Here is a 25622-nt window from a genome sequence, read left to right as displayed (position 1 = left end):
GCTTTTTCTTATGAATTCATTTAATTTATATGGGTCGTACATTAAAGTACAGAAAAATATTGTTTGACTGGGGTCAAGTGGGAGTGTGCGTATATAACTATAATTACGGTATAACAGGTCAACGAGAGAGGGTCGGGCACTTATCACTGTATTTACGGTAATATCAGGAACAACAAAGAAGCTGCGCTGACAGAGCTAAGTTTTTGCCAACCAATGTTTGAGGTAAAGGCATAACAAAGTGTTTTTCTGGGTTATTTTTACTGTTATACTTAAGGCTAAATCACGGTCGTATGTTTATCATTTATATTTATATTTAAAGATCTCTTCGTGCCAACTGTAGTAGATGCACATAATGACAAGGTTATTTGCTAAGGTTAGCCATGAATTTGTTTGACTATTTAGCCTACTTTATAAATAGCTAAGTTACTTTAATTCATTATTACTCTTTATAAAGTGTAACCTTTGCAGCCGTGTTGTTTTTTCATGTCATGGTCCATGCATGCATGCGCTCAGGTACAGGCAACGTCGGTCCTGGAGTGCCGCTGCCCTGCAGATTTACTAAACCGAAATAAACACACCTGAACAAGCTAATCAGTGTCTAAAGGGCTGAATCTGAAATGGCACACTTCCGTACTATACAGTACGCAAAAAGCAGTAGGCGAACGAATAGTATGTGAGTATTCGAGAAACAGTAGGCGAGAAATAACCGGGTGGTGGACTATTTCTCGCGAGATTTGGACGTGTGTATACTTATGTTGCTTCCCAATACGCCTACTTGCATACTAAGTAGGAGAAAACAGTACTTTAGCAGAGTCCTAATCGTAAGTATTCATAAAAGAGTGGCCGAGAAATTCCCAAATAGGGGCTGGCTGCAGCCGATGGGGCGAGTGGAGCTCCACTCTAAAGCGGAAATACGTCACCGTCACTTAAACCCGAGCAGCCCTAATTCTGACCTCAACCGAGAAGTAATTTATTCAATGACGCTGTTGTAATCTACTTGTAATACTTTTAATGCTACAAAATTATTGTTTAAATATTATTAAATACATTTAATGTTACTAATTCCAGACATTGTTTCCAGGCTTGTATTTAGAACGTAAACATTATAATAGTTAGCAGTGAACAACAAATGAAACCTAAAATAAATATTTTTTTATAAAACCGAAAAATGTGAACACAACTAATTTAGGAATTTTATATTTAAAGTAAAATAACATACAAAACAACCACAGTGAAATGTTAAATAATTTCCACATATTAAGTTTTAATTGTTTTGAGTAAAAATCACAAACTACAGAACAAATCAACTGGGCTTAGGGCTGGGCGATACAGCTGTAAAATGTATCATAGATATAATATTTCATAATCTTCATAAACAATAATTATTGATACATTTTTTTAGCCTTTAATAATAAGACCAGAAGAAGTCCCAATTTTAGTAGTAGTCCCAGTTTTTTAACTGTATTAATGTGAAGTGTTTTGGTTATATATAGACTGCATCGTGTATATATATGCGTCATATAATATAACATGATGGCATCAGGATTATTAGGTTAGTGCTAATGCTGATACACATCCACTGGTAACTTCACTTACGTACAACATTAGCCACTGTGTTTTGGGCATAATCTTGTGTGCATAATGCAGTTTAATAGCTCATAAGATGCGAAAGAGAACTTTGTTCTGTATCTGTGCTGTGTCTGGTGCGAGCGTCGTATATCAGAAGAAATATCTGTGAGTCAAATTGCATGAAAGTTTACACAGGCACAACTTTAAAATGTAGTTATTACGGCAATGTCTGTGAAAGTGATGTATACGCTTTTAAATAGTGGATGTGTGTGATTGGTTACTGCAAAGGTGCTCTCTGTTTATAATTCAAATAGAATTCTGTTATGCTGCCTATAAAGCCTGTCCGAATCTGTCTCTGAGAGCTGCCTTCATGCACAAACGCTGCCTCAGGAATCATTGCCTGATTGGGCATTGAGAAAACAAGTTAGCTGCCTAAGCTTTTGGACATAGAGGTGGTTTTCAATTTTGCCTACTAAGAATTTAGAATACGGATGCATTGTTTTTGTAATGGAAAGTTTACTTTTTGGAGGGTAGCAAATTAGTATACAGCAATTGTGACGTACAAACATAAAAAAGTGGTTAATAGTTACACACATTAAAATACAGCTCCTCTTTGCATTCACGTATTTCATTCACTTGATTCATTATTTCAACATACTATTATTTTGGCCAAACTAATTTAAAATTCTGATGTTATTTAGTAATATGCAGAATTGGGAGGCAGGGTGAGAGTCAACATGTAAATTAAACCTAAACCAGCTCAGACCCTGCGGCCTAATTTGCATATTATCTATGCAAATTAACATTTTTACCTTTTTGGTAAAAATATTTTGTTACAAGTTGTTAATGTGAAAATGTATTTATTTATTTTGGCAGGTCTGTTCCACCATACCACACAGTGATGTTCAGTGAAGTTGTTCACAATAGATAGAGAAATAATTCTTATAATCCTGCAAGTAAGGGGACCACTGAAAGTGATGAACTGAATGAAGTTGAGTCATCAGTGTCAGAATCTTGTTCTGCTAGAAATGTCTTCTAGTAGTTTGCAGAAGAGCAAGATTTACTTTCCAGAAAGAAAGCAAAGATCAAAAGCAGGCAAGTCCTTGACCTGCCCTCAGTGTGGAAAGTGTTTCAAATACAAATGTCGTCTTGAGGACCACATGAGAACTCACACTGGAGATTGCCCTTTCGCATGTCCTCAGTGTGGAAAGAGTTTCAATCTGAAAGCAACGCTTGAGATGCACATGAGAATTCACACTGGAGAGTCTCGGTACACATGTCCTCAGTGCGGAAAGAGTTTCACACAGAAAACCCATCTTAAGGTGCATATGAGAATTCACACTGGAGAGCGCCCATACTCGTGTCCTCAGTGTGGAAATGGTTTCAAACGTAAATCAACGCTTGAGGAGCACATGAGAATTCACACTGGAGAGTGTCCATATGCATGTCCTCAGTGTGGAAAGAGTTTTAAACAGGAAAATAATCTCAAGGTGCATATGAGAATTCACACTGGAGAGCGCCCATTTTCATGTCCTCAGTGTGGAAAGAGTTTCAAACGCAAATCAACGCTTGAGAACCACATGAGAATTCACACTGGAGAGTGTCCATACGTATGTCCTCAGTGTGAAAGAAGTTTTAAACAGAAATCAAATCTTGAGACACATATGAGATTTCACAATGGAGAGTGTCCATACACTTGTCCTCATTGTGGAAGGAGTTTTACAAACAAAAGTCATTTTGAGGGCCATGTGAGAACTCACACTGGAGAGCGTCCGTACACATGTCTTCAGTGTGGAAAAAGTTTGAAAGATAAGTCATCACTTAAGATGCACATGAGAATTCACACTGAAGAGCGCCCATACATATGTTCTGAGTGTGGAAGGAGTTTCAAACACATATCAACACGTGAGTTGCACATGAAAATTCACACTTAAGACGCCCATACACGTGTCCTCAGTGTGTAAAGAGATTTAAAAAAAAAACACTTGATGAGCAGATGAAATTGACTCAGGAGAGTGCACATACGTTTGTCTTCAATGTGAAAGGAGTTTCAAGCACAAACCAAATCTTGCAGTGCACGTGAGAATTCACAATGAAGGGTGTCCACATGCCTTCATTGTGGGATGTAGATTTTCTGTTAAGTAAATGCTTTCCCGCACATGCTCCTTCACAACTCCTTCCTGGTGGAACATTCTTCCTACCTTATTCCGGTCAACCACATCTCTCACAACATTCAAAAAACACTAAATCACTTCTGTGAATACTTGACAGACAAATGAAAGAGAAAACTCTCTCTTCATCTTAACATGTATTGGTCTGGCTTTTGTTGAAACAAGTAACTTTGTATAAGGACCTATTGTATTATTGCTGCTGTATGACATATCGCTCATTGCTCCCTGAACTCTGTGTAAGTTGCTTTGGATCAAAGCGTCTGCTAAATGTAAACTAGAGTTTTGCATTTAATCATCATTTTTTGCATTTTGCAAGCTGTGGTTCTAAACATGCACATACTGGATATATGCCTAGTCATATACAGTGCCTGTTAAATATGCCATGTGACCCTTTTTTTTCCACATTTTGTTATGTTGCTGGCTTATGTTAAACTACTAAATTCGTTTTTTTCATATCAGTCTACACTTCATACACTGAGCTGACAAAAAAAAAACGATTTGGGAGAAAACGTAAATAAGTACATTGCGTAAGTATTCATGTGTCTTCATCAACAAGCAAAACTGGAATTTTTCTGAGCTAAATTTCAAGTCTCCCATGAATACTTATGCAATGTAATGTTTTTTTTTTTTTTATAAATTTGCCATGTCACAAATCTGTTTTTATATTCGTCATTATGGTGTATAGATTAATGTAATAAACGTTCAGTTTTTTGGACTTTTACTTTGTTGTGTCACTTCCGGCTTTATTTTGTTGTCAAGTATTTATTGGTTTCCCTGTGAATAGTTCGCAGGTGTGTCTAATCTTGCTAGCCCGGTTCATTTTGTGTAATTATAGCCCTGATTTTGTCATATTTCTTTGTCCGGTGTTGTGTTCAGTTATATGATGTGTCTCCTTATTTCCGTATTCTATTTACAGTTCTTTGTGATTTTATGATTCAATAAAACTGTTTGCATTTGGATCCAGCCGAGTCTCCACATCATTGTGTATACACATGGACAAAAGTATTGTGACACCCCTTTTTAATGAACAAGTTTGACTGCTTTAATTATTTTCATGAGTAAAAATCTTAATGCTGCAGCATATATTGATAATCTATGGATTTGCGTGCTTTTAATTTAATAGCAACAGTTTTGGCCCTTTTCCACGAATCTGTGTTGAACATGTTATATGGCTTCAACTCCACAATATTTATTGAAATCTAGTTTCTTATTTCACGTGGTAATTTAAGCGTTTAGCGATCTGCGTCGATCGCGTTTCTGACTGCGTACAATTGAGAGTGCGAGGGTATAACTATCATTACGGTAATATCAGGTCAATGTATGAGTGTGCTGCTTTCTTATCACTGTATTTACGGTAATATCACAGAGAAGCTGCGCTAACCAAGCGGAGTTGTTTGCCCAGCATTGTTTAAGGTAAAAACATAACGAAATGTCATGTTTTCAGATCATTTTAACTGTTATACTTGAGACTAAACCATGGTGGTATGTTTATCGGTTGCATATATCTTTGAAGACGTCTTCAAGTCATCTGTAGATGTGATAAGGGCACTGATATTGCTAAATTGAACCAAGTTGAAATGAGTTTGTTTTAGCTCGTGTTGTTTTAAGCATTTCTAAATACATTTTGTAAAATCTAACTGTTAACATTAGTTAATGCATCACGAACTAACATGAATAAACAACTAACAGTGTATTAATAAGCATTTGTAAATGCAATAACTAATCTTATGTAGTTATATTGTGTAGTGTTACTTAACTAACGTTACCTTATAAAACTAAGGCGTGTTTTTGTTCTTATTTTCTGGTTGTGGGAACATTTGAATGATAGAAAATATTGTAAAACATCACAGTGTAAACAACACACTGATATAAAATATGTGGTTCTTTTGTTTGATTTTAGATTTGTTTAAAGACAAAAGGGATGAATTAACTGAAGTTTAGGAGAAACATCAGACACCTCTGAACATTTTAATGCAAGAATTACCTTGTGGTAATTTTGAGGACCACATGAGAATGCATACCAGAAAGCACCAATACACATGTTCTCAATGTGGAAGGAGTTTCAAAACGAAAGGGAATCTTAACGTGCACATGAGACTTCACACTGGAGATCATCCATACGCATGTCCGCAGTGTGGAAAGAGTTTCAGACAAAAGTCAACGCTTGACAGGCACACAGTAATTCACACTGGAAAGCGTCCATATTCATGTCCTCAGTGTGGAAGGTGTTTCAAACGCAAATCAACGCTTGAGGACCACATGGGAATTCACACTGAAGAGCGGCCATACGCGTGTCTTGAGTGTGGAGAGAGTTTCAAACGCAAGTCAACGCTTGACAGGCACACGTTAATTCACAATGGAAAGCGTCCATATTCATGTTCTCAGTGTGGAAGGTGTTTCAAACGCAAATCAACGCTTGAGGACCACATGGGAATTCACACTGAAGAGCGGCCATACGCGTGTCCTCATTGCGGAAAGAGTTTTAAACGCAAATCAACCGTTAAGAATCACATCAGAATTCACACTGGAGAGCGCCCATACACATGTCCGCAATGTGGAAAGAGTTTTATACAGAAATCTAGTTTTGAGGTCCACATCAGAATTCACACTGGAGAGCGCCCGTACTCATGTGCTCAGTGTGGAAAGTCTTGCAGACAGAAAAGTCATCTTGAGGAGCACATGAGAAAACACTGAAGGCACATGTGCTTTCAAATGCAGTGCATATAAAAATATTCATCTGGCTTCATTTTTTTTCACATTTTGTTATGTTGCTGCCTTATGTTGCACCATGAAGACAAAGTAAAATAATTAACTTGTGAAACCAAAATAAGAACACAGAATAGGTTTTCAAAACCTTACCCCAGTTCTTGGTTAAAGCACCTTTACAGCCTCAAGTCTTTTTGTGTATGAATTGACAATCATGGATTGGCACTTTTTCTGCCATACTTCTCCTCAGATCCTTTCAAACACTTTCTGGTTGAATGGGGACCACCAGTAGACAGACATTCTCAGGTTTCAACAGAGATTTTAAATTGCTTTCAAGCTCTGGCTAAACCACTCATAGACAGAGTTGTCAATCTTGCATTGTTTTAGCTATGTGCTTAAGATCATTGTCCTGTTGGAGAAGAAACCTTCTGCCCACTCTGAGGTTCTGAATGTTCTGGACTAAGTTTTCTGTGACTAAGTCAACTCTGTAAATCCCCAAGTCCCTGCTGCTGAAAAACGCCCACATCATGATGCTGTTTCCACCACACATTATTGATGGGATGGTATTGTGCAGGGGATGACCAGTGCCTGGTTTCCTCCAGACACGATGGTTGAAACTGAGATTCATCAGAGCAGAGAATCTTGTTTCTCACAGTGAACGATTCTTAAAAAATAATTTTGTGCAAATTTCAAGTTATCATGTGTCTGCTTTGTCATTGTGGTGTATGGAGTGTAGAATAATAAAAAAAGTTCTGTGTTTTTTGGACTTTCAACTTGTTGTGACACTTCTTGATTATTGTTTTTATTTTGTACTCTCTTGTAGTCCTCTCTCATGTGTGTCTTGCTAGTTGCTAGCCCTCGTTATTCTTGTGAATTTGTTTTTTGTCTGGTGTTGTGTTCAGTCCTATGATGTGTATCCTTATTTCCTTATTTGTACTTCCGGGATTTTATATGATTGAACATTGCAAAATTCTGCTACTACAAATGCAATTATTTATATATATACTTTTTTTTTATAAAGATTAGTTAAGGGTAAAGAAGTGACTGCTTGATTCTGTCTTCTATTGATCTAATATTTTGAAATATGCTGTTACTATCTCCATTCCAATTTAATTAATTTAAGTTCACAGAGATCATTGTTGTTTGTCTAACATTTTTCTTTCACTATATAATACATCCATTGAATCAGAATCACTGTGTCGGCGTTTTTTGTTGTTGTCTTTGCTGAATGTAAATCGCAGATTGATACGTAGTCAACATGTTAAACAGCTTCCACACACTTTCTTGCAAAGTCACGTGGTGGTGTGAGTTGTGCAGGGGGTTTCTTTGGATCATATAGAAAACAGTAGTCTTACACTGGTCGAGAAAATAGAAATGTTTATCAAAGTGTTTGAGACTTTACTAGTCTAAATTCTAAGTATCAGAGAGACAAGTTTAGGTAAGTAGCCTAACGGTTCTACTAGGCTTCTTTTGATTGTTATCGGAAATAATATACAGACACTCTTTTGTTTGTGAATGTGTACTGGAATTGAGTTGGGGTCACAAAAATATTTGTTTATGTTGTTAAGATACCGTCTATATGACCAAATAGAAAATGTTACTGCAATTACCCTCATGTTTAGTTGGCAAATTCTGTTTAAATTAGAATTGGTCTACAAAATAAATTAGAAGGCTTAACCCCTGACACTGTTGCAGTACATTTCAAGAAAAGTACATAGCAAATTATCTGCAACTCCTGCATGCATTTTGCAGTTATCCAAATTGCTTAGAATATACATAATAGTTATCAGGCCATCAGAGTCTTTATCATCATTCTTTTTCTCTATGTGAGGAGCAAGAAAATAGAAAAGTCTTTACTTTCATACAGTTTACACTGGGATAATAACACCTTCGCTAAAGTGACCTAGATCTATAAAATAACCTTAAGTGCCTAAATTAGCTTCAATACCCAAGAGCAAACAATAAGCAGAAAAGGAACTGAATCACACTTCAACAAGTAATAAAGTGACCGCTGATTTGAGCCAGGAGGTAATAATTTACTGTAACTGTGTTAATCCAGCTGATTTGTCCATTTCAGTGTACAGTTCATCTGAATAATCGAATGATGAAGTTTCCATTTTTAATAAAGCTGTTAAGCTGCCTGAACAAAGAGACCGAATGTGTGTCCAAATTTACTCACTCGTTTTCACCTCTAATGAAGTATCGGTCTCCCCAATTCACAGGATGCATTGTGACTGACGTCACGTTCCCATTCTCTATCCAGTACCTCAGAGATGACACATTTTTGTAGCCTAACCTAGAAGTAAGAGCACTGGTTCCCTCGACCATATGCATTTTTCCCACAGACTTTTGGATGATCGCAAAATATAAGCACTGTGATTTATAAATGTTTATGACGTTTACAAGTTTTGTCTATCAAGATAATCTTTACAAATTAACAAAACATGTGTTACTTTTGAAGATGAAACGCCATCAGTAGAAGTAAATCACCAAGACTCCGACAACTCTTTCAAACTTTATTAAAAATGTGTTCCCTGGTAAGTAATTACTAAGTGAATGAATCCGAAAAATATTTTCAAGTTTTTTTCTATGACATAAAACACACCAATTATAACCGGCATGTAATTTTTAATGGTGGTTCCAATAACAACTTGCTTAAAGTGACTACTTCCTTCGGCAGGGACGCTAGATATCATCGCACATATAGAGCTCACAAATAATGCAACATGTGCACAAATCTCTTAAAACGTAGATGTGGAGACATTCAGGGAGACAATTCTCACCAGGGAATACATTATTAATAGTTAATAGTTGTCAGAGGCTTGGTGGAGGTACCGTTAATTTAGACCCAGATAGCACAGATACAAGATCTTGAAAAAAACTGCCGTGAAAAAACATCTTCTATACATCCTTCTATACAACATGTCTGTTGTACATCCATTCTAAATCATACACATCTTACAGACATCTAGAGGTCTATATGACATCTGACAGCAGACGTCTCAGAGATGTGGGCAGATGAGCAAACAGCATCTGCCAGATGTTTTGCAGATGAAATGATGCAGGTGTGCTATCAGGGGAGCGACCTAATGTGAAGTCTGTTGATAGCATTGTGTAAGCTTTTTGCATCTGTCGATTGTATTTCAGCTAAAAAAAAAGTAAAATAATGAGATGTCAACTTGTAAAGATGATCTTGCTAGACAAAACGTGTACGCCTCATAAGCCTTTGTTAAGTACAGAGCTTTATTTTTGCGATTATCCAAGTCTATGAGAAAAATGCATAGGCTTTCGATCCAGGGAACCCTTACGCCGCTAACTTCCGGGTTGGCTGACAAAAACACGACGACGAGCGTCGCTATAGTTACCATTACGGTAATATCAGGTTAGTGAAAGAGTGTGCGGCTCTTATCAATGAATTTACGGTAATATCAGAAGCAACGAGAAGCCACGCTAACTGTGTGTTGTTTGCCCAGCAATGTTCGAGGTAAAATGATAACAAAGTGATCTTTCGGTTTTTTAAACTCTTATAGTTGAGACTAAATCATGGTCGTTTATATTTATCAATTGTATCTATCTTTGAAGACCTCTTCAAGCCATCTGCATACTAATATGATGGTTACTTGCTAAAGTAGACACGTTTGAATTGATTTGTTTAGCCTATTTTATAAATGTCCACGTTAATTTGATGCTTTGATACTATTTATGAAGAGTAACTTTAAAAGTTTTTTCTGCGGCGTGTTTTTTTTCATGACGTCATGGTTCATGCTATTAACTCATGTTGAGTCCCTTTTTGGGAATATACCCTAAAATCATGCATTGCTTTTGTTATGGAAAAGTATACACTTATGTATGTGGGATAGCAATACACGAATTGTGCATGCACATACAAACACAAAATAAGTGGTTAACAGCGCATTAAAATAAAGCTACTCTTTGCATTTAAGTATTTCTTAATTCGTTATTTCTTAAATCATTATTTCAACATACTATAATTTTGGACATGCATATTTAAACTGAATGCGAAAACTTAAACCCTAAGGCCCAATTTGCATATTACCGATCCTAATTCATATTTTAACCTTTTTGATAAAATATTTGGTGAGGAGTTGTAAATGTGAAAATGTATGCATTTATTTTGGCAGGTCGGTTCCACCTACAACACAGAGATATGCAGTGAAGCCATGGATTAAGATGAGGATAAAAAACAGTGTCAAAAACCTCAGAATCTTGTATTGATAGAAATGTCTTCTAGTAGTTTGCATAAGAGCATGAGTTTCTTTCCAAAAAGAAATCAAACCACAGAATCAGGGAAGCCCTACACATGTCCCCAATGTGGAAAGTGTTTCAAACACAAAGGTCGTCTTGAGAGACACCTGAGAATGCACCCTGAAGAGCGCCCATATACGTGTCCTCAGTGTGGAAAGAGTTTCAGACTCAAATCAACGCTTGACCAGCACATGAGAATTCACACAGGAGTGCGTCCATATGTATGTCCTCAGTGTGAAAAGAGTTTTACACAGAAAAATCACCTTAAGGTGCACATGAGAATTCACACGGAAGAGCGCCCATTCACGTGTTCGCATTGTGGAAAGAGTTTCAAACTGAAGTCAACGCTTGAGGAGCACATGAGAATTCACACAGGAGAGCGTCCATACGCATGTCTTCAGTGTGAAAAGAGTTTCACACAGAAAATTAATCTTAAAGTGCACGTGAGAATTCACACGGAAGAGCGCCCATACATATGCGCTTATTGTGGAAAGAGTTTCAAACACAAATCATCGCTTGACGAGCATGTGAAAATTCACACCGGAGAGCGCCCATATGTATGTCCTCAGTGTGAAAAGAGATACATAGAGAAATCAACTTTTGAGTCACATATTAGACTTCACATTGGATAGTGTCCATGAACATGCATTCAGTGTGGAAGGAGTCGTAAATGAAAGACAAAAGAGATGTTTTTTATGCTATATTACAGAGATATTATACATAAAATCTTCTGCAGTGCAAACTCTAATGTATTAAAGCCAAAAGCCGTTTGCAGAGTGACTGATATGAATCTGAAGACCTGACATGTATGAAGTAAACAGGGTCACTTTTGTTTTCATGTTGATTTAAAGCAGTAAAACAGTTTAAATGTCATTGTTGTTTTCTTAGAATTTTTATATGTTCACAATTTTCACCTGCATGCAAACCTGAAATCATCAGTCCAAGAACTTCCTCGCTATAATAATCTCAGTTTAACAGTTGTAAAGTGACAAATAGAGTCTGTCTTCTATTAATGACATAGTTTGAAATATGCTGTTACTATCTCTATTCATCAGTGTTATTAATTAAAAAATCTACATAAACCTGCCAGTGGTGGTTGTCTAAAAGTGTTCTCTCACCATATATTTATTATTAAATCAGAATCACTTCATATCCGTGTATGAGTGTTTTCTTTGTCGCTGTATGTAAATAGCAGATAAATGAATGCGTGTTGAGGGTGTTATAAGGCTTCCACACAATAAGTGTTGCTGTGTGTTAAATAGGCAACACATTTGTTTAACTTCCAGAATGTAAGTTAGCTTTTTTATATATTCATTTTCTTTATGGACGGTTTCAACAGAAACAACATAAACCTGAAATCATGAAATTGAATCAATAACTGTTGAGTAATTGACCTGCAAACATAATAATTATAGCAACTGGTAAAAAAAAATTAATACAAATAAAATATGTACTGTATACATAAAGCACGGTTGCAGAACTGTCTAGCTACCGAAATGTTAACATGAACGCTCTGCTTTAAGAGATGTATGGCCTATAGACATAGCGTAGAAACTAAACTAAACTTTTAGTTTTAGGTAGCCAAAACTAAGGCAAAACATTACGTGTGCATTGTCTTTAATGTGCATTTTCTTCAAATACTTATATTTAAACACATTTTAGACAGTAAAATGTTATTTACATCAACAAAAGCCATCTTTAAACTGCAGCAGCATGATATGGTTAATTATTGTTTGATGCTGCTCAAATGTGCCATGTGTACACCATACTAATGTAATTTATTTTAAATTAAACAATAAACATAAATTATCAAAAAGACAAAAACAACAGATCACTTCCCCATTAACTCCATCAACACACGTAAGAAAGTCCTAGCATGTGTTTCTAGGTAAGGGTGCTAACATTGGCCCATTAAACTGACAGTAAGAATGTTTACAGATTAACAGTTAAATTGTAAAAAATAATTTGTCAAGCTTTTCTTAAAAACATCTGCTGCATGGATTTAAAGAAAAATCTTCATAGTCACATAATAATGCAATTTACGGAACTATATCAGCATGGCTGTGATTAGGCCAGAGGCATGATCCTTAAATCAGAAACAACAGGATTTGCGCACCTCCAATAAAGACTCTTAAGAGGTAAAACTGTGGTGATGTAATAAAGTTAGTAAAGAAAACTGCAGATTATAACAAAATCTTTATTTCACAGATCCACATCTGTGACTTTACAACTACAAATTCCACTGTCACAGGTGCTCAGTTCAGACTTTAAAGGTATAGTTCACACAAAAATGAAAATTCTCTCATGATTTACTCACCCTCTTGTCATTTTAAAACTTCCTACTGAAGGTCTGGAACTTATCGCCGCTTTCTTCGGCAAAGGCCTGCCCAAGAGGCCACATCACTGAATGGTAAAGCAACCAATCACGTTTCGTTTTGGGCGAGTCATGTTAAGTGGCGTGAAAATATCCCTGCAGTAACAGACCGGTGTAAATTCACGAATATGTCAAAAGTAAACAGCAACAACATTGATTATAAGTTTATGCAGTGAACCTCGCACCCGGATAAATTGGCAATACTCAAACATTTTGAGTTTTAGAGGTCCTTGATTTGAGTAAGCAGAACTTTTAAATTTGAGTACTATTAAATTAAGTTCTTACCAAATCTTAGCGAGCGCGACTCCAATATTTAATTTATAATTTCTATGAAATTAGGTAGAATGAACTTAAATAATGTTTGATATTGTAGTTAAACACAACGGGATGTTTTCAGGTTATTTTGACTGTTATAGTTGAGACTAAATCATGGTCGTATGTTTATCAATTATACATATCTTCAAGGACCTCTTCAAGCCAAATGTAGATGTGATGCAAAATTACAAGGTCATTTCCTAAAGATTTGAACACATTAATATTATTTATGAAGTGTAACTTTGAAGACACTTTCTCCAGCCATGTTGCTTTTTTTCAGTATACTCCTACTACCAGTTCTATTGTGAAACATATGCAGTTCTTTTTTTATCGGTGTTGTTTTTTAATACGGTGAATTGCTTAATTGATGTTTTTTTTCATATTTTTAACAGCCAAGTTGCATGCGCTTAAAGTGTAATTTTTTGGAGGATCTATTGAAAGAAATGCTACATAATATACATAACTATGTGTTTAGCATTATGTTTTTATTTTCTTAGAATTAACTATTTCTATCTACAAACAGCGCAGGTACCTTCCATGTAAAGTGTGATTTTTACTTCTGCGTCTGACCTTTGCCGAAGCCTACAATGCGATGTGTACTGCACGGGCTGTGATTGGTCTGCTTGAAGCCCACTAAGAGCTGTATTTTGTTGCCACTTCTAAGCCTTACCAGGGGCACATTCAATCTCAAACCGGTGCACAACGTTTTTCTACGGTTTATACATAGGTAGATGCAATCCCATGGGATTGAACCCATAATCAATGCTTTTACCACTGAGCTACAGGAAATCGTGATAAACTGCACTTGCATCATTTTTTTTTTAATGATGTAATTTATACTTGTGCTCCTACTGTTTGGCCTGTGCTTACAAACTTTAAACCTCTCTAGCTCCAGTGCTATGTGCAAAAAAAGTCTGCATTCATTACTGAATTATGAATGCTACTACAGGTCACTGAGAGCAGTGTTTCCTGTTAGTTCTTTGCAATGCTGGCAACTATAACCTACCAGCTGACTTGCGAAATCACTTCTATTTGTTTTATTAATAAAGGATATTGGAAGTCACTAATACTACAATTTAATTGTCACACAGTAAGACTTTTTTTATTAATTAGATATTATTTATTAGAATGATCTTGCTTGATTTTATAAACACCATGCACTGTGCTGTGTTTTACCTTTCTGTTTTTCCTGTTTGCTCCTGTAAAGCTGCTTTGGAACAATTCACATTGTGAAAAGCGCTATATAAATAAACTTGAATTGAAAAATAAAATTTGTATTGGAAAAAGAGAATCGTTTTTTCATCGCCTCTTAGCCCTCGAAATCATAATCGAATCGTAGCGTGTCAAGCCTAGAGATTCCCTCCCCTACCGATGGCCGTAAATTCAAATCAGAGCGTCTTCCGTGTCTGGAATGGATTTATTCTGAATCTATAAGGTAACAATAATATCATAAGATAACCTTGTTTGAAATGGGTTTTGCTAAAAGAAAATTTTGGTTTCTTCTATACTACTAGGTACTTATACTATACTGACTAGGTTAAATAGAATTGCATTACTAAAAAAAGAGACAAAAAAACATTTTTCATTTACTAAAACTAGACTAAAATATGCATTGATAATTCTGACTAAAATAAGACAAAAATGCTCAGACCTTTAGTCGACTGAAATTTGACTAGACTAAAAAGAGTGTGAATGTGACTAAAACTAATAAAACTCAAATGACAGCTTGACACACAGACTAGACTAAAACAAAAATTAAAACAGGCCGCCAAAAAACAACACTATATGCAAGCTGCATGAAATAATATTTATTAATTCTCAGGATTATTCATTAGATATTTTTTATAGTAAAAATAATCATTCCTGATACAGAATTTTTTTTCTACAAGTAATAATGTGAATTCTTGATATATAAAAACGGCAAATTTACATCAGAAATTTTAACTAGCACTGTAATTATTGATTTCTGAATATAACTATATAATCATCAAAAGCTGTTGGGGTTATCTTTTGCCTGTATCTGCTTCACTTTCAGAGAAGAGATGCCAGTGAACAGGCTTTGTATGAGTCATCAATGACTACAATTGGACCAATTCCATTATGAATTTGTATGTGCTCCTCAAGATTTGCTTTGCGCTTGAAACACTTTCCACACTGAGGACATGTGTGTGGCCTCTCTCCAGTGTGAATTCTCACATGTTTCCAAAGTCCTGATTTGTACTTGAAAGTCTTTCTACACTGTGGGCATGCATATGGACGCTCCTCAGAGTGACTACTCATGTGCAGCGCAAGCATAGAATTTTTTTTGAATCTCTTTCCACACTGAGAACATGTATGTTGCCGTTCTTTAGAGTGAATTCTCATGTGCTCCTCTAGATTCAATTTGTGCTTGAAATTCTTTCCACACTCAGGACATTCGTATGGGCGCTCTCCAGTGTGAATTCTTATGTGCTTCCAAAGTCCTGATTTGTACTTGAAAGTCTTTCTACACTGTGGGCATGCGTATGGACGCTCCTCAGAGTGACTTCTCATGTGCAGCCCAAGCGTTGAATTTTGTTTGAAACTCTTTCCACACTGAGAACATGTGTATGGTCGTTCTTTAGAGTGAATTCTCATGTGCTCCTCAAGATGGAATTTGTGCTTGAAAACCTTTCCACACTCAGGACATGCGTATGGGCGCTCTCCAGTGTGAATTCTCATATGCATTTTAAGAATTATTTTGCGATTGAAACTCTTTCCACACTGAGAACATGCATATGGGCGCTCTTCCAAGTGAATTCCCCTGTGCAGCCTAAGCGTTGAATTTTGTTTGAAACTCTTTCCACACTGATAACATGTGTATGGTCGTTCTTCACAGTGAATTCTCATGTGCTCCTCAAGATGGAATTTGTGCTTGAAACTCTTTCCACACTCAGGACATGTGTATGGGCGCTCTCCAGTGTGAATTCTCATGTGTACATCGAGAATTGTTTTGCGTTTGAAACTCTTTTCACAATGAGAACATGCGTATGGGCGCTCCTCCAAGTGAATTCTCATGTGCACCCCAAGCGCTGATTTTTGTTTGAAACTCTTACCACAATGAGAACACGTGTGTGGGCGCTCTTCAGTGTGAATTCTCATGTGCTCCACAAGTGTCAATTTGTGTTTGAAACTCTTTCCACAATGAGAACATGTGTATGGACGCTCTCCAGTGTGAATTCTTATGTGCTCCACAAGCGCTGATTTGTGCTTGAAACTCTTTTCACACTGAGGACATGTGAACCGGCGCTCTTCAGTGTGAATTCTCATATGCACATCAAGAGTTGTTTTACGATTGAAGCTCTTGCCACACTGAGAACATGCATATGGGCACTCTCCAGTGTGAATGATCATGTGCACCTTAAGATGACTTTTTTTTCTGAAACTCTTTTCACATTGGGAACATGTGTGGGGTCGCTCTCCAGTGTGAACTCTCATGTGGTCCTGTAGACAACGTTTTTGTTTGAAACTCTTTTCACACTGAGGGCAGGTGAAAGAGTTGCCTGCTTCTGTCCTTTGCTTTCCTTTTGGTGAGAAATGATTGTTCTTTTGCAAACTACTAGAAGACATTTCTAGCATAACAAAATTCTGAGTTTTTTTACACTCATGTTTCTCCTCAACTTCATTCTGTTCATCACCTTCATCCGTTAACTCATCTGAAATGAAATGATTTTATATTATCGATTACAACCTGGTGTTTTTGAATTCCCATGACCATAAAATCATAAAGTCTTAGATGCTTGCTATACTTTTATAAGGCAGATAAAAACTCTTATGATCTCGATTTAAATGACTAAAACTCATGAGCTTTCACACCAATCATTATTGAAGAATCAGGAATGGACACCAACCTTTTCGTTCCTCAGTATCTTCATCCTTCATTATGCATGTGTCTGGATCCCTCATGGCTTTAATCTTAAAATTTTGTACAAAACTGTGTCACAATGGATTTGCTTCAATATTACTTTTGAAAGAAGTGGTCCCTTCGCTTGTAGGACTAGCAGAATTATTCCTGTATTTATTGAATACCTCTGTGTTTAATGGTGGAACAGACCTGCCAAAAGAAAAAAAAAATCTTATTGTCTTAAATAAATCTAATAAATCTTATTATAGCTATGCTATAATAGTTCACCATGGCAACAACAGGTCGCATATATATAAAAGCACAACTGCATTAAGTCCTCAAGTAAATATCTCTACAGGACCAATGTGTAATTTTAAGCAACATCTAGTGGTGACGCTGCCTACAAAGCCTGTTTGTGTGACAAACTCAAAATACATATTTTAACTCGGACTTTAAAGGTCAAGTGTGTAATTTATGGGATGATCTGTTGATAGAAATGCAATATTTTATACAGACCTGCTAAACATTTGTTGATACCCTTACAGCTCATTGAAATAATGCTTAATTTCTCCTAAATGGTGATGAAATTAAAAGCTATTGTATCAAGTATATATTTTGGTATGTCATAGAATAAAGCAAAGGAGCTTTGGAAAGAGATGAATTATTGCTTATCCCAAAACGATATTCTAAAATGGCCTGGACACATTTGTTGGTACCCCTTAGAAAAGATTATACATAATTTGACTATAGTGATATTTCAAACTATATTTTTCTTTTATTAGTATCACACATGTATCCAATCACATGTATCCAAGGATAAGCAAATCATTGCATTTCAGTTCATTTACTGTAAGTCTGTCACAGCCTTACAAAACTTAAGCTAGCTTTAGCTAACAGTGAGTGTAACCAAATACAGGAGTTGGTTGCCTCGTCGTCAACAACAACAATCCAAGTAAGAAAATTACGTCAAGATATGATTCTTAGCTAAAAATACTTTGATTAAAACACCGGTGTTTACGTCAGAATACCTTTGGTGACGTATTTACTGCAAATACGAGAGTGCTATGGGCGCTGCCATTGTTTCCCCTTCATGTGAACCGCGGCACGTTTATGACACAAAATCCACAAATCCCCCCTTTCTGGGTTTTCTTTTTCGGACGGGATTTTGTAGAAGCATCGCTCGGTCAGGCGTGAACCCTCGTCGGTTGGAGAATTTTATTGCGGTAAAATGATTTCTTCTTCTGTGGTCGTATAGGCGGCTTGCAAACTAACTGTAAAGGGTCATTACGCCACCTACTGTGCTGGACGAAGATACGAAGATGCCTCTTTGAAATATTTATCAATGTAAATTCTGTGATACCTAAAGCTTGCATATCTCCTAATAGACAAATTCTCACCTGATCATATTTCTCAAAACACGCTCTTCCATTTCTCTTTCCTGTAATAAACTACATAAACCAGAGTTGTGTTTACCCATAATATGAAGTGTAACATTGAGATAAGTGTTACACATTCTTAGTCTTGTGATTAGGGGAAAATCTGTCCTATGAAAGTTGACTACATTTTATGTTACTTTGTATTCTGTAAAATGTCTTGCTTATAAATAATATATTATTAATTATTTGTTTTCTAATTTGTGCTGTCACACCTAGGACACATGTACGGTATATTTGTCAACTATTTAAAGATGTTCCCAGTATACTCAATTTTGTTGTCTCTGTCTAAAATCAAACAAAGAATTTAAAAGTCACTTTTAGGCTTTCCAATGGACATGTAGGGGTGTGTAATAAGAAAGCCACATAAATATTACAATGGTTTATTTTATCATGATAATCTATTTTACATCTTACTATACAAGATCTCATTACAACACTTGGTCCAGTTTACATGAATGTGCAACGGACAAATTGCCGCTTACAAATGCCTGTCGACACTGTCCAACCAAGAGTCATATCGGGGGTGGCAGATAGATTTGTTATAAGTAAATCAAGTCTTGCCAAGCATCTACATGATTTTGTAAGGTTGTCAATACCCGCATTGCATATTACAATTCCTGGCCCCAGGGCAAGGGCTGGAAATGTCACATCCCAATTAGGAGACCTCACTGCGATAATCCATTGGCATACTTCAACAGAAAAGTTGTATTTAGTAATTCTGACAGGATTTTGTGATAGCCAGCGGCGGTTCTGCCATATCAGTGTGGGTCACCCTGGTAGTTGGCATGATGCTAGGGCATTTCGTCTCATTGAGGTTGCTCATCTTCTTGAAGAGGATTCACTGTCCCTGGTCCCTGAGGGAATGAACATCATTGGAGAATTTGCCTACCCTTTGTTGCCCCAACTAATGAGACCATATTGGGATAAGGGGCGCTTGAACATCTGACACAAATGCTTCAACAGAAAGCTAAATTATGTTTGTGTAGTGTTATTGTGGCATAATGAAATCAAAGTTCTGGAGGCTCTGATACCTGCTGTCGTAAAACATTCGAAACATAAGTTTAAAAGTCTCAGCATGTTGCATTCTGCAAAACATTTGCTTGGAGCCATGTGATCGACCTTATGTGTTTGATGAAGGTGTTGATGATGAACAACAACCCCCCCCCCCCAATTTAACAACAGTACTGCAAATCATTACAGAGACATAATTTGCCACCAAATCTAGACTGATGATTTACTGAAAAAGGAGACGTGTTGTAAATTGACAAATATGGTTTATGCCATTGAGTGTATAAAGGGTCACACAAAATAATGTGTAAGTGTAATAAAAATATTTTTAAACAGAAGTCGAAAACCCAACATGGGCTTTAAACCCAACAAATAAAATGTATATGAAATTTCTCCATCACTTAAAAGTCTTTGACGCACATTGTGGGTAAAATGCAATAGATTTACAGCAAAGTGTTTATCCTAAAGGAGTTGAATGCAGTTCTGTGGTTCATCATTACTGTAGTAAACATACACTTTTTATACAATTTGTAATTATGAAAAGAAAGACATTTTATCTAATGGACCATGATTGCTCACAATTTGTAACTATGATTTTTTTTAGCTTTCGTAACATTTTGTGGCATAAAATGAGGAGGTCATAAAACTCAAAATCAGCATGTGATAATTTATAAATAATTTTATTATAATATTTTTTTCCAGCATCACCATTATTTTCTCCTGGCGTTGTCCAATTCCTTTTTTTTCTGCCAATATTATATCAAGGCCCTGTTTTCCCCTGTTTTCGAAGTGTAAGGTGGTGAAAAATGTGAGAGAAGAAGAACCACAAACCACCCACTGGCCCAATGGCGGAGTCCAAGTAGCATGGCGAAGGCACGCACAGGTTCTTTCTTTCCAGCGCTCTGGGTTGTTATTGTAAACGATATTTTAAAATTGCGTAATCTAATCTGACCACAAAGGATAAAAAGGAAAACCTCATTGAATAATATTATTTGTTTTTTATTATTATGCATGATAATAATGCCTTAGACTAAAGTACGGTCCCTGGCTATCAGGGATGTTAATCAAAATATTATTGGTAGTGAAACTACGTGCCAAGAACGTGCCACTTACGTTACCCGTAGGTCATGTCATAACTAAATTGGTACGAATATAGTACGTAACTGGACTGTCCTTGGTTAACTTGTAACGTCAGGAGTTTATGCAGGCGAACGAAATTAATTGGTAATTTCATGGTAAGGAAATTACGTGCCAGATACATTGCCAACTGGTAAATCATGAAATTACCAAAAATGATCAATACATTACTGCGGTGTCTATGGTAAGCCGCTAGAGGGAGCCGAGTACACAATGCCTGAGAACACGGTAGGAAAGAAGAAGAAGAAGAAATAATTACTGAGTTCAGCCACGGTCTGGATTAATTGCTGTAAAATCTCACAATTACGCAACCAGCTCGTGTTTCCGAAATGATACCACATGATTTCAGCTGTCCATCCTAAAACAGTGATTTTCTATCGATCGCGTTTTTGACTGGGGACGAGTGAGAGTGCGCGCGTTTAACTATCATTACGGTAATATCAGGTAAATGAAAGAGTACGACAACAACAGCGAAGCTGCGCTAACCCAGCGTGTTTTCTGCTCAGCAATATTTGAGGTAAAAACAACAAAATGTCATGTTTGCAGAGTATTTTAAATGTTATAGTTGAGACTAAAACGTACCTGTGTGTCTTTGAAGACCTCTTCAATCTATCTGTAGATGTGATACATAATGTCAAGTTTACTTGCTAATGTTAGCCACGTCAAATTATTTGTGTAACGACAGTGTAACGTTACCCTTTTATTATAAACATAAGTTAGGCTTCATAATACTACAATGAAGTGTATTTTTGGAAGCACTTTCTGCAGCCGCGCTGGAAATGCTTGCACATATAAATATGCAGACCTCTTTTTTCTTCGGGTGTTGTTGCCATGGTAATTTTAATACCTGAGCATCATTGATGGGTTTTTATAGTCATGGTACATGCGCTTTACTCATATTGTGTCCTATTTTGCCTACTTAATATGCCCTAAAACTTTGCTTTGTTCTTGTTATAGAAAAATTACTTTTGGGTGTGTAGCAAAGCTGTGTTCACACATTGTTACAACAAACATGAAAAGAAGGTGGTTAACAGTTAGACACATTAAAATACAGCTCCTCTTTAGATTTAAGTAATTCTACATTTACATTTAGGCATTTGGCAGACGCTTTTATCCAAAGTGACATTACTTTATCCTATACATTTTACATAGGTATGTGCAATCCCCTGGGATCGAACCCACAACCGTGCGTTGTTAACGCAATGCTCTTACCACTGAGCTACAGGAATTCTACAAATGATTATATCATACTAGTTAAACTAACTTAAAGGGACAGTGCACCCAAAAATGAAATTCTCTCTTGATTCACTCACCTTCAAGTTGTTCCAAAGCTGTATAAAACGTATTTGTTCTGATGAACACAGAGAAAGATATTTGGAAGAATGCTTCTGACCAAACAGAGCATGCCCCCCATTGACTTCCAAAGAAAAAAAAAAATGCAAAGAGTCAAAATTGCCCCAGATCTGTTTGCTGTCCTACATTCTTCAAAATATCTTTTTCGTTCAACGAAGGTTTGGACCAAATCAAAGTTGAGTTAATGATGACAGAATGTTCATTTTTGGGTGTATCCCTCCAAGTCAGTTTAAACTGAAAATGTAGACCCTGCTGCACCCCATGTTTAATCTGTCACAGATAATATTTTAACCTCTTTTGTTAAAATATTTTCTTAAAAGTTGTAAATGTGTAAATCTATTTATTTGTTTTGGCAGGTCTGTTCCACCATACCACACAGTGATGTTCAGTGAAACCATGAATGAAGTTGAGGAGAAACATCAGTGTCAGACCGCTCAGAATCTTTTAATGCTAGAAATGTCTTCAAGTAGTGGGGAGAAGGACGAGATTTTCTCAACGAAAAGAAAGCAAATCACAGAAGATGGGAAGCCTCTCATCTGCCCTCAGTGTGGAAAGTGTTTCAAATACAGATGTCATTTTGAGAGCCACACTAGAACTGACACCGGGGTGTGCCCATACACATGCCCCCAGTGTGGAAAGAGTTTCAAAGGTAAATCAAATATTAAGGCACATATGAGAATTCATACTGGAGAGCGCCCATACGAATGTTCTCAGTGTGCAAAGAGTTTCAAACACAAAAGTCAGTTTGAGGGACACATGAGAATTCACACTGGAGAGAGCCCATACACATGTCCTCAGTGTGGAAAGAGTTCCACAAGTAAATCAAATCTTGCAGCACATATGAGAATTCACACTGGAGAGCGCCCGTTTGTATGTCCTCAGTGTGGAAAGAGTTTCAGAAATAAATCAAATCTTGTGATCCATACGAGAATTCACACTGGAGAGCGCCCATATGTATGTCCACAGTGTGGAAAGAGTTTTAAACAAAAAGCAACGCTTGAGGAGCACTTGGTAATTCACACTGGAGAGTGCCCGTACACATGTCCTCAGTGTGGAAAGGGTTTTAGACAGAAAAACAATCTTAAACTGCACTTGAGGATTCACACTGAAGAGCGCCCATACACGTGTACTCAGTGTGGAAAGGGTTTCAAACGCAAAGCAACGCTTGAGATGCACATCAGAATTCACACTGGAGAGCGCCCATACACATGTCCTCAGTGTGAAAAGAGTTTTAGACTGAAAATAAATCTTGAGGAGCACTTGAGAATTCACACTGGAGAGCGCCCGTACACGTGTCCTCGGTGTGAAAAGAGCTTCAGACGCAAATCGACAATTAATCAGCATATGAGAACTCATGCTGGAGAGCATCCATGAACATAACTCAGTATGGAAAGAGTTTTCACCTCCAAATGTAGATTTTTTTTGTTCATTTACTCACAGAGATAAATACATTATTTGTATAAGTGATGATTTTTGGTTCAACCTGTGGTTTTAACCATATACATGTAAATAGATATGGACGTATATACTGTACATAGCCATATACATATACTTATATTAAACACCTTCATTTTTTTCCCACATGTTGTTGTAGTTATATTTTATAAAGAAAGTCTTTTAACAGGTACAATTTACTTATTTAATAACCTTGGTTATAACTTTGTTAAAACACCTTTACACCCTCTAATTGTTTTGGGTATGATGAGACTACACATCTGCATTTGGCGAATTTTTCTGCCCTTCTTCCTCCTCAGGTCCTCTGAAGTCTATTAGGTTGAACGGGGACCATCAGTAGACGGACATTTTCAGGTTTCTATAGAGATATTCAATTGGGTGTAAGCACTAGTGGGGACCCCTCAAGTACAAAATGGACCTTCATCAAGCCACATGAATGTGCATGAGTTTCCCGCTTCGTGTTAAAGTGCTACGGACAATATTAGAGCACACTCTTCAGATCGAACAGAAACTGTCTTTAAAATTATACACTTGGGTGTCGTAAATTATGAGTGAATTGAAGAATTTATGTATGAATTATTTGCACAGTAGTTAAGGTTGTCTGTGACAGTATGTGTAATTTAACGATTACAGCCATTATTTGCCAAAGATGTGGTGAAAGAATATGTTCCAGTTAAATGAGGCAAAACGTATGTTTATTGTGTATTACTGTTCGCTTTGAGAGGCTGTTGATAGGTGATATAAATGTATGTTTAGTTGTATAATATAGGCTCAGATGTGAAGGCTCTATGGCATTCCTCATTGCTTGTTCAATTGATAGCCTACATAACAACCACACTTTAAATTAATGTTAAAATTGAAATAAATAATATAAACTGAATTGCAGTATAAACATCAAGCCACATTTTAAACAATCTTTTAAAAAACAGACTTTAAGATCTATTTGATACCATGATTACCAAGGCTAAACCAACATGGATTACATTAAAGGGATACTACACTTAAACATGAAAATTCTGTCTTTATTTCCTCACTCTCAAGCTGTCCCTTATTATTTGTACTTTAACTGTAGTGTGCGCTACTATCTTTGTGAATAAATGGTAAGTTAAACATTTATTTTTCAAGACTCCTCACCTTTCGTTGCTCAGCGGTGCCACACATTCCATGTTGAAAGGGTGTGATGCACATAAATGTTCATGGCCATTGACACTCCCTCACATAAGGACTTTTATAGAAGGCACAATAAATAAATCTTTCCGACAATGTCATCTTATAAACAAAAAGTTGAATATTTAGATATTGGCCTAAATAGTGCTATATGAGTAAAGTATTCCGATTAAAGTTTTATGAGGATTTAAGAGTGGAGCAGAGCACATAGAGATCCACAAAGTGTGTTTCCTGTATTCATTTTATAAGTATAATAAATAGGTCATAGTGGCCTTGACAGTTCAGAAAAGATAACAAGCAATATCATATTGAAATATTAATACATAATATAACATGGAGTGTAGTTTTACATATGCAAATGAATGAATGATTAAAGTAAGAGACAATCAGTACACAAAGAATATGATGATTCAATGACTATCAGCGAGGAAAATATGAAAAAATTGCATCATATATTTACCCTAACAGTAGTTAAATCGAAACCTGCATGACTTTCTTTCTCCTGTGGAACACAAATGAAGATATTTTGAGAAATATCACATTCTTCAGAATGTCTTTTATATTTTTTTACAGGGAAAAACGATCATTCCTGATATCAGAAATATAATTTCTACTATTAACAATGTGAATTCTTGATTTCAAAAAATTACATTTTGAGTAATAAAAACTATACTTTTTATATCTATTCTTGCACTGTCACATAGAATTGTGCAATACCCTTGTCAAGCAATTTGATTCAGCAGAATATGAATTTGTGATATCCCTAGTTATTTTCTCTAGTTAAAATATAATATAATTCATAA

General features: G+C 36.3%; 3 protein-coding genes across 3 annotated transcripts; 2 read left to right on the top strand and 1 right to left on the bottom strand.

The window, feature by feature from the left end:
• Positions 1–166: 166 nt before the first annotated feature.
• LOC130425806 (zinc finger protein 271-like) lies at positions 167–23778 on the top strand. The gene is made up of 5 exons (XM_056752207.1): positions 167–222; positions 2446–3478; positions 3615–3648; positions 5682–6427; positions 22554–23778. Exons 2-5 carry the CDS (start codon positions 2556–2558, stop codon positions 23569–23571), a joined length of 2721 nt encoding a protein of 906 aa, XP_056608185.1. The 5' UTR covers positions 167–222; positions 2446–2555; the 3' UTR covers positions 23572–23778.
• On the top strand, positions 9835–11862 carry LOC130426584 (oocyte zinc finger protein XlCOF15-like). Its single transcript, XM_056753441.1, has 2 exons — positions 9835–9930; positions 10589–11862. Exon 2 carries the CDS (start codon positions 10688–10690, stop codon positions 11342–11344), a length of 657 nt encoding a protein of 218 aa, XP_056609419.1. The 5' UTR covers positions 9835–9930; positions 10589–10687; the 3' UTR covers positions 11345–11862.
• Positions 15195–18517, bottom strand: LOC130426573 (gastrula zinc finger protein XlCGF57.1-like). The gene is made up of 3 exons (XM_056753427.1): positions 18292–18517; positions 17271–17473; positions 15195–17075 (listed from the first exon to the last, which is right to left on the bottom strand). Exons 2-3 carry the CDS (start codon positions 17323–17325, stop codon positions 15433–15435), a joined length of 1698 nt encoding a protein of 565 aa, XP_056609405.1. The 5' UTR covers positions 17326–17473; positions 18292–18517; the 3' UTR covers positions 15195–15432.
• Positions 23779–25622: the final 1844 nt, after the last annotated feature.

The sequence above is a fragment of the Triplophysa dalaica genome, chromosome 7 (assembly GCF_015846415.1).
Source record: "Triplophysa dalaica isolate WHDGS20190420 chromosome 7, ASM1584641v1, whole genome shotgun sequence".
Taxonomy (NCBI): domain Eukaryota; kingdom Metazoa; phylum Chordata; class Actinopteri; order Cypriniformes; family Nemacheilidae; genus Triplophysa; species Triplophysa dalaica.
This window is presented reverse-complemented; position numbering and strand designations above follow the sequence as displayed.

Coding starts and splice junctions, on each gene's coding strand:
- LOC130425806 (XM_056752207.1), top strand. CDS start 2,556: ATGAAGTTGAGTCATCAGTGTCAGAATCTTGTTCTGCTAGAAATGTCT. Junction 3,479..3,614: donor AAACACATATCAACACGTGA/GTTGCACATGAA, acceptor TCAATGTGAAAG/GAGTTTCAAGCACAAACCAA. Junction 3,649..5,681: donor AACCAAATCTTGCAGTGCAC/GTGAGAATTCAC, acceptor ACTGAAGTTTAG/GAGAAACATCAGACACCTCT.
- LOC130426584 (XM_056753441.1), top strand. CDS start 10,688: ATGTCTTCTAGTAGTTTGCATAAGAGCATGAGTTTCTTTCCAAAAAGA.
- LOC130426573 (XM_056753427.1), bottom strand. CDS start 17,325: ATGAGGGATCCAGACACATGCATAATGAAGGATGAAGATACTGAGGAA. Junction 17,076..17,270: donor AGATACTGAGGAACGAAAAG/GTTGGTGTCCAT, acceptor ATTTCATTTCAG/ATGAGTTAACGGATGAAGGT.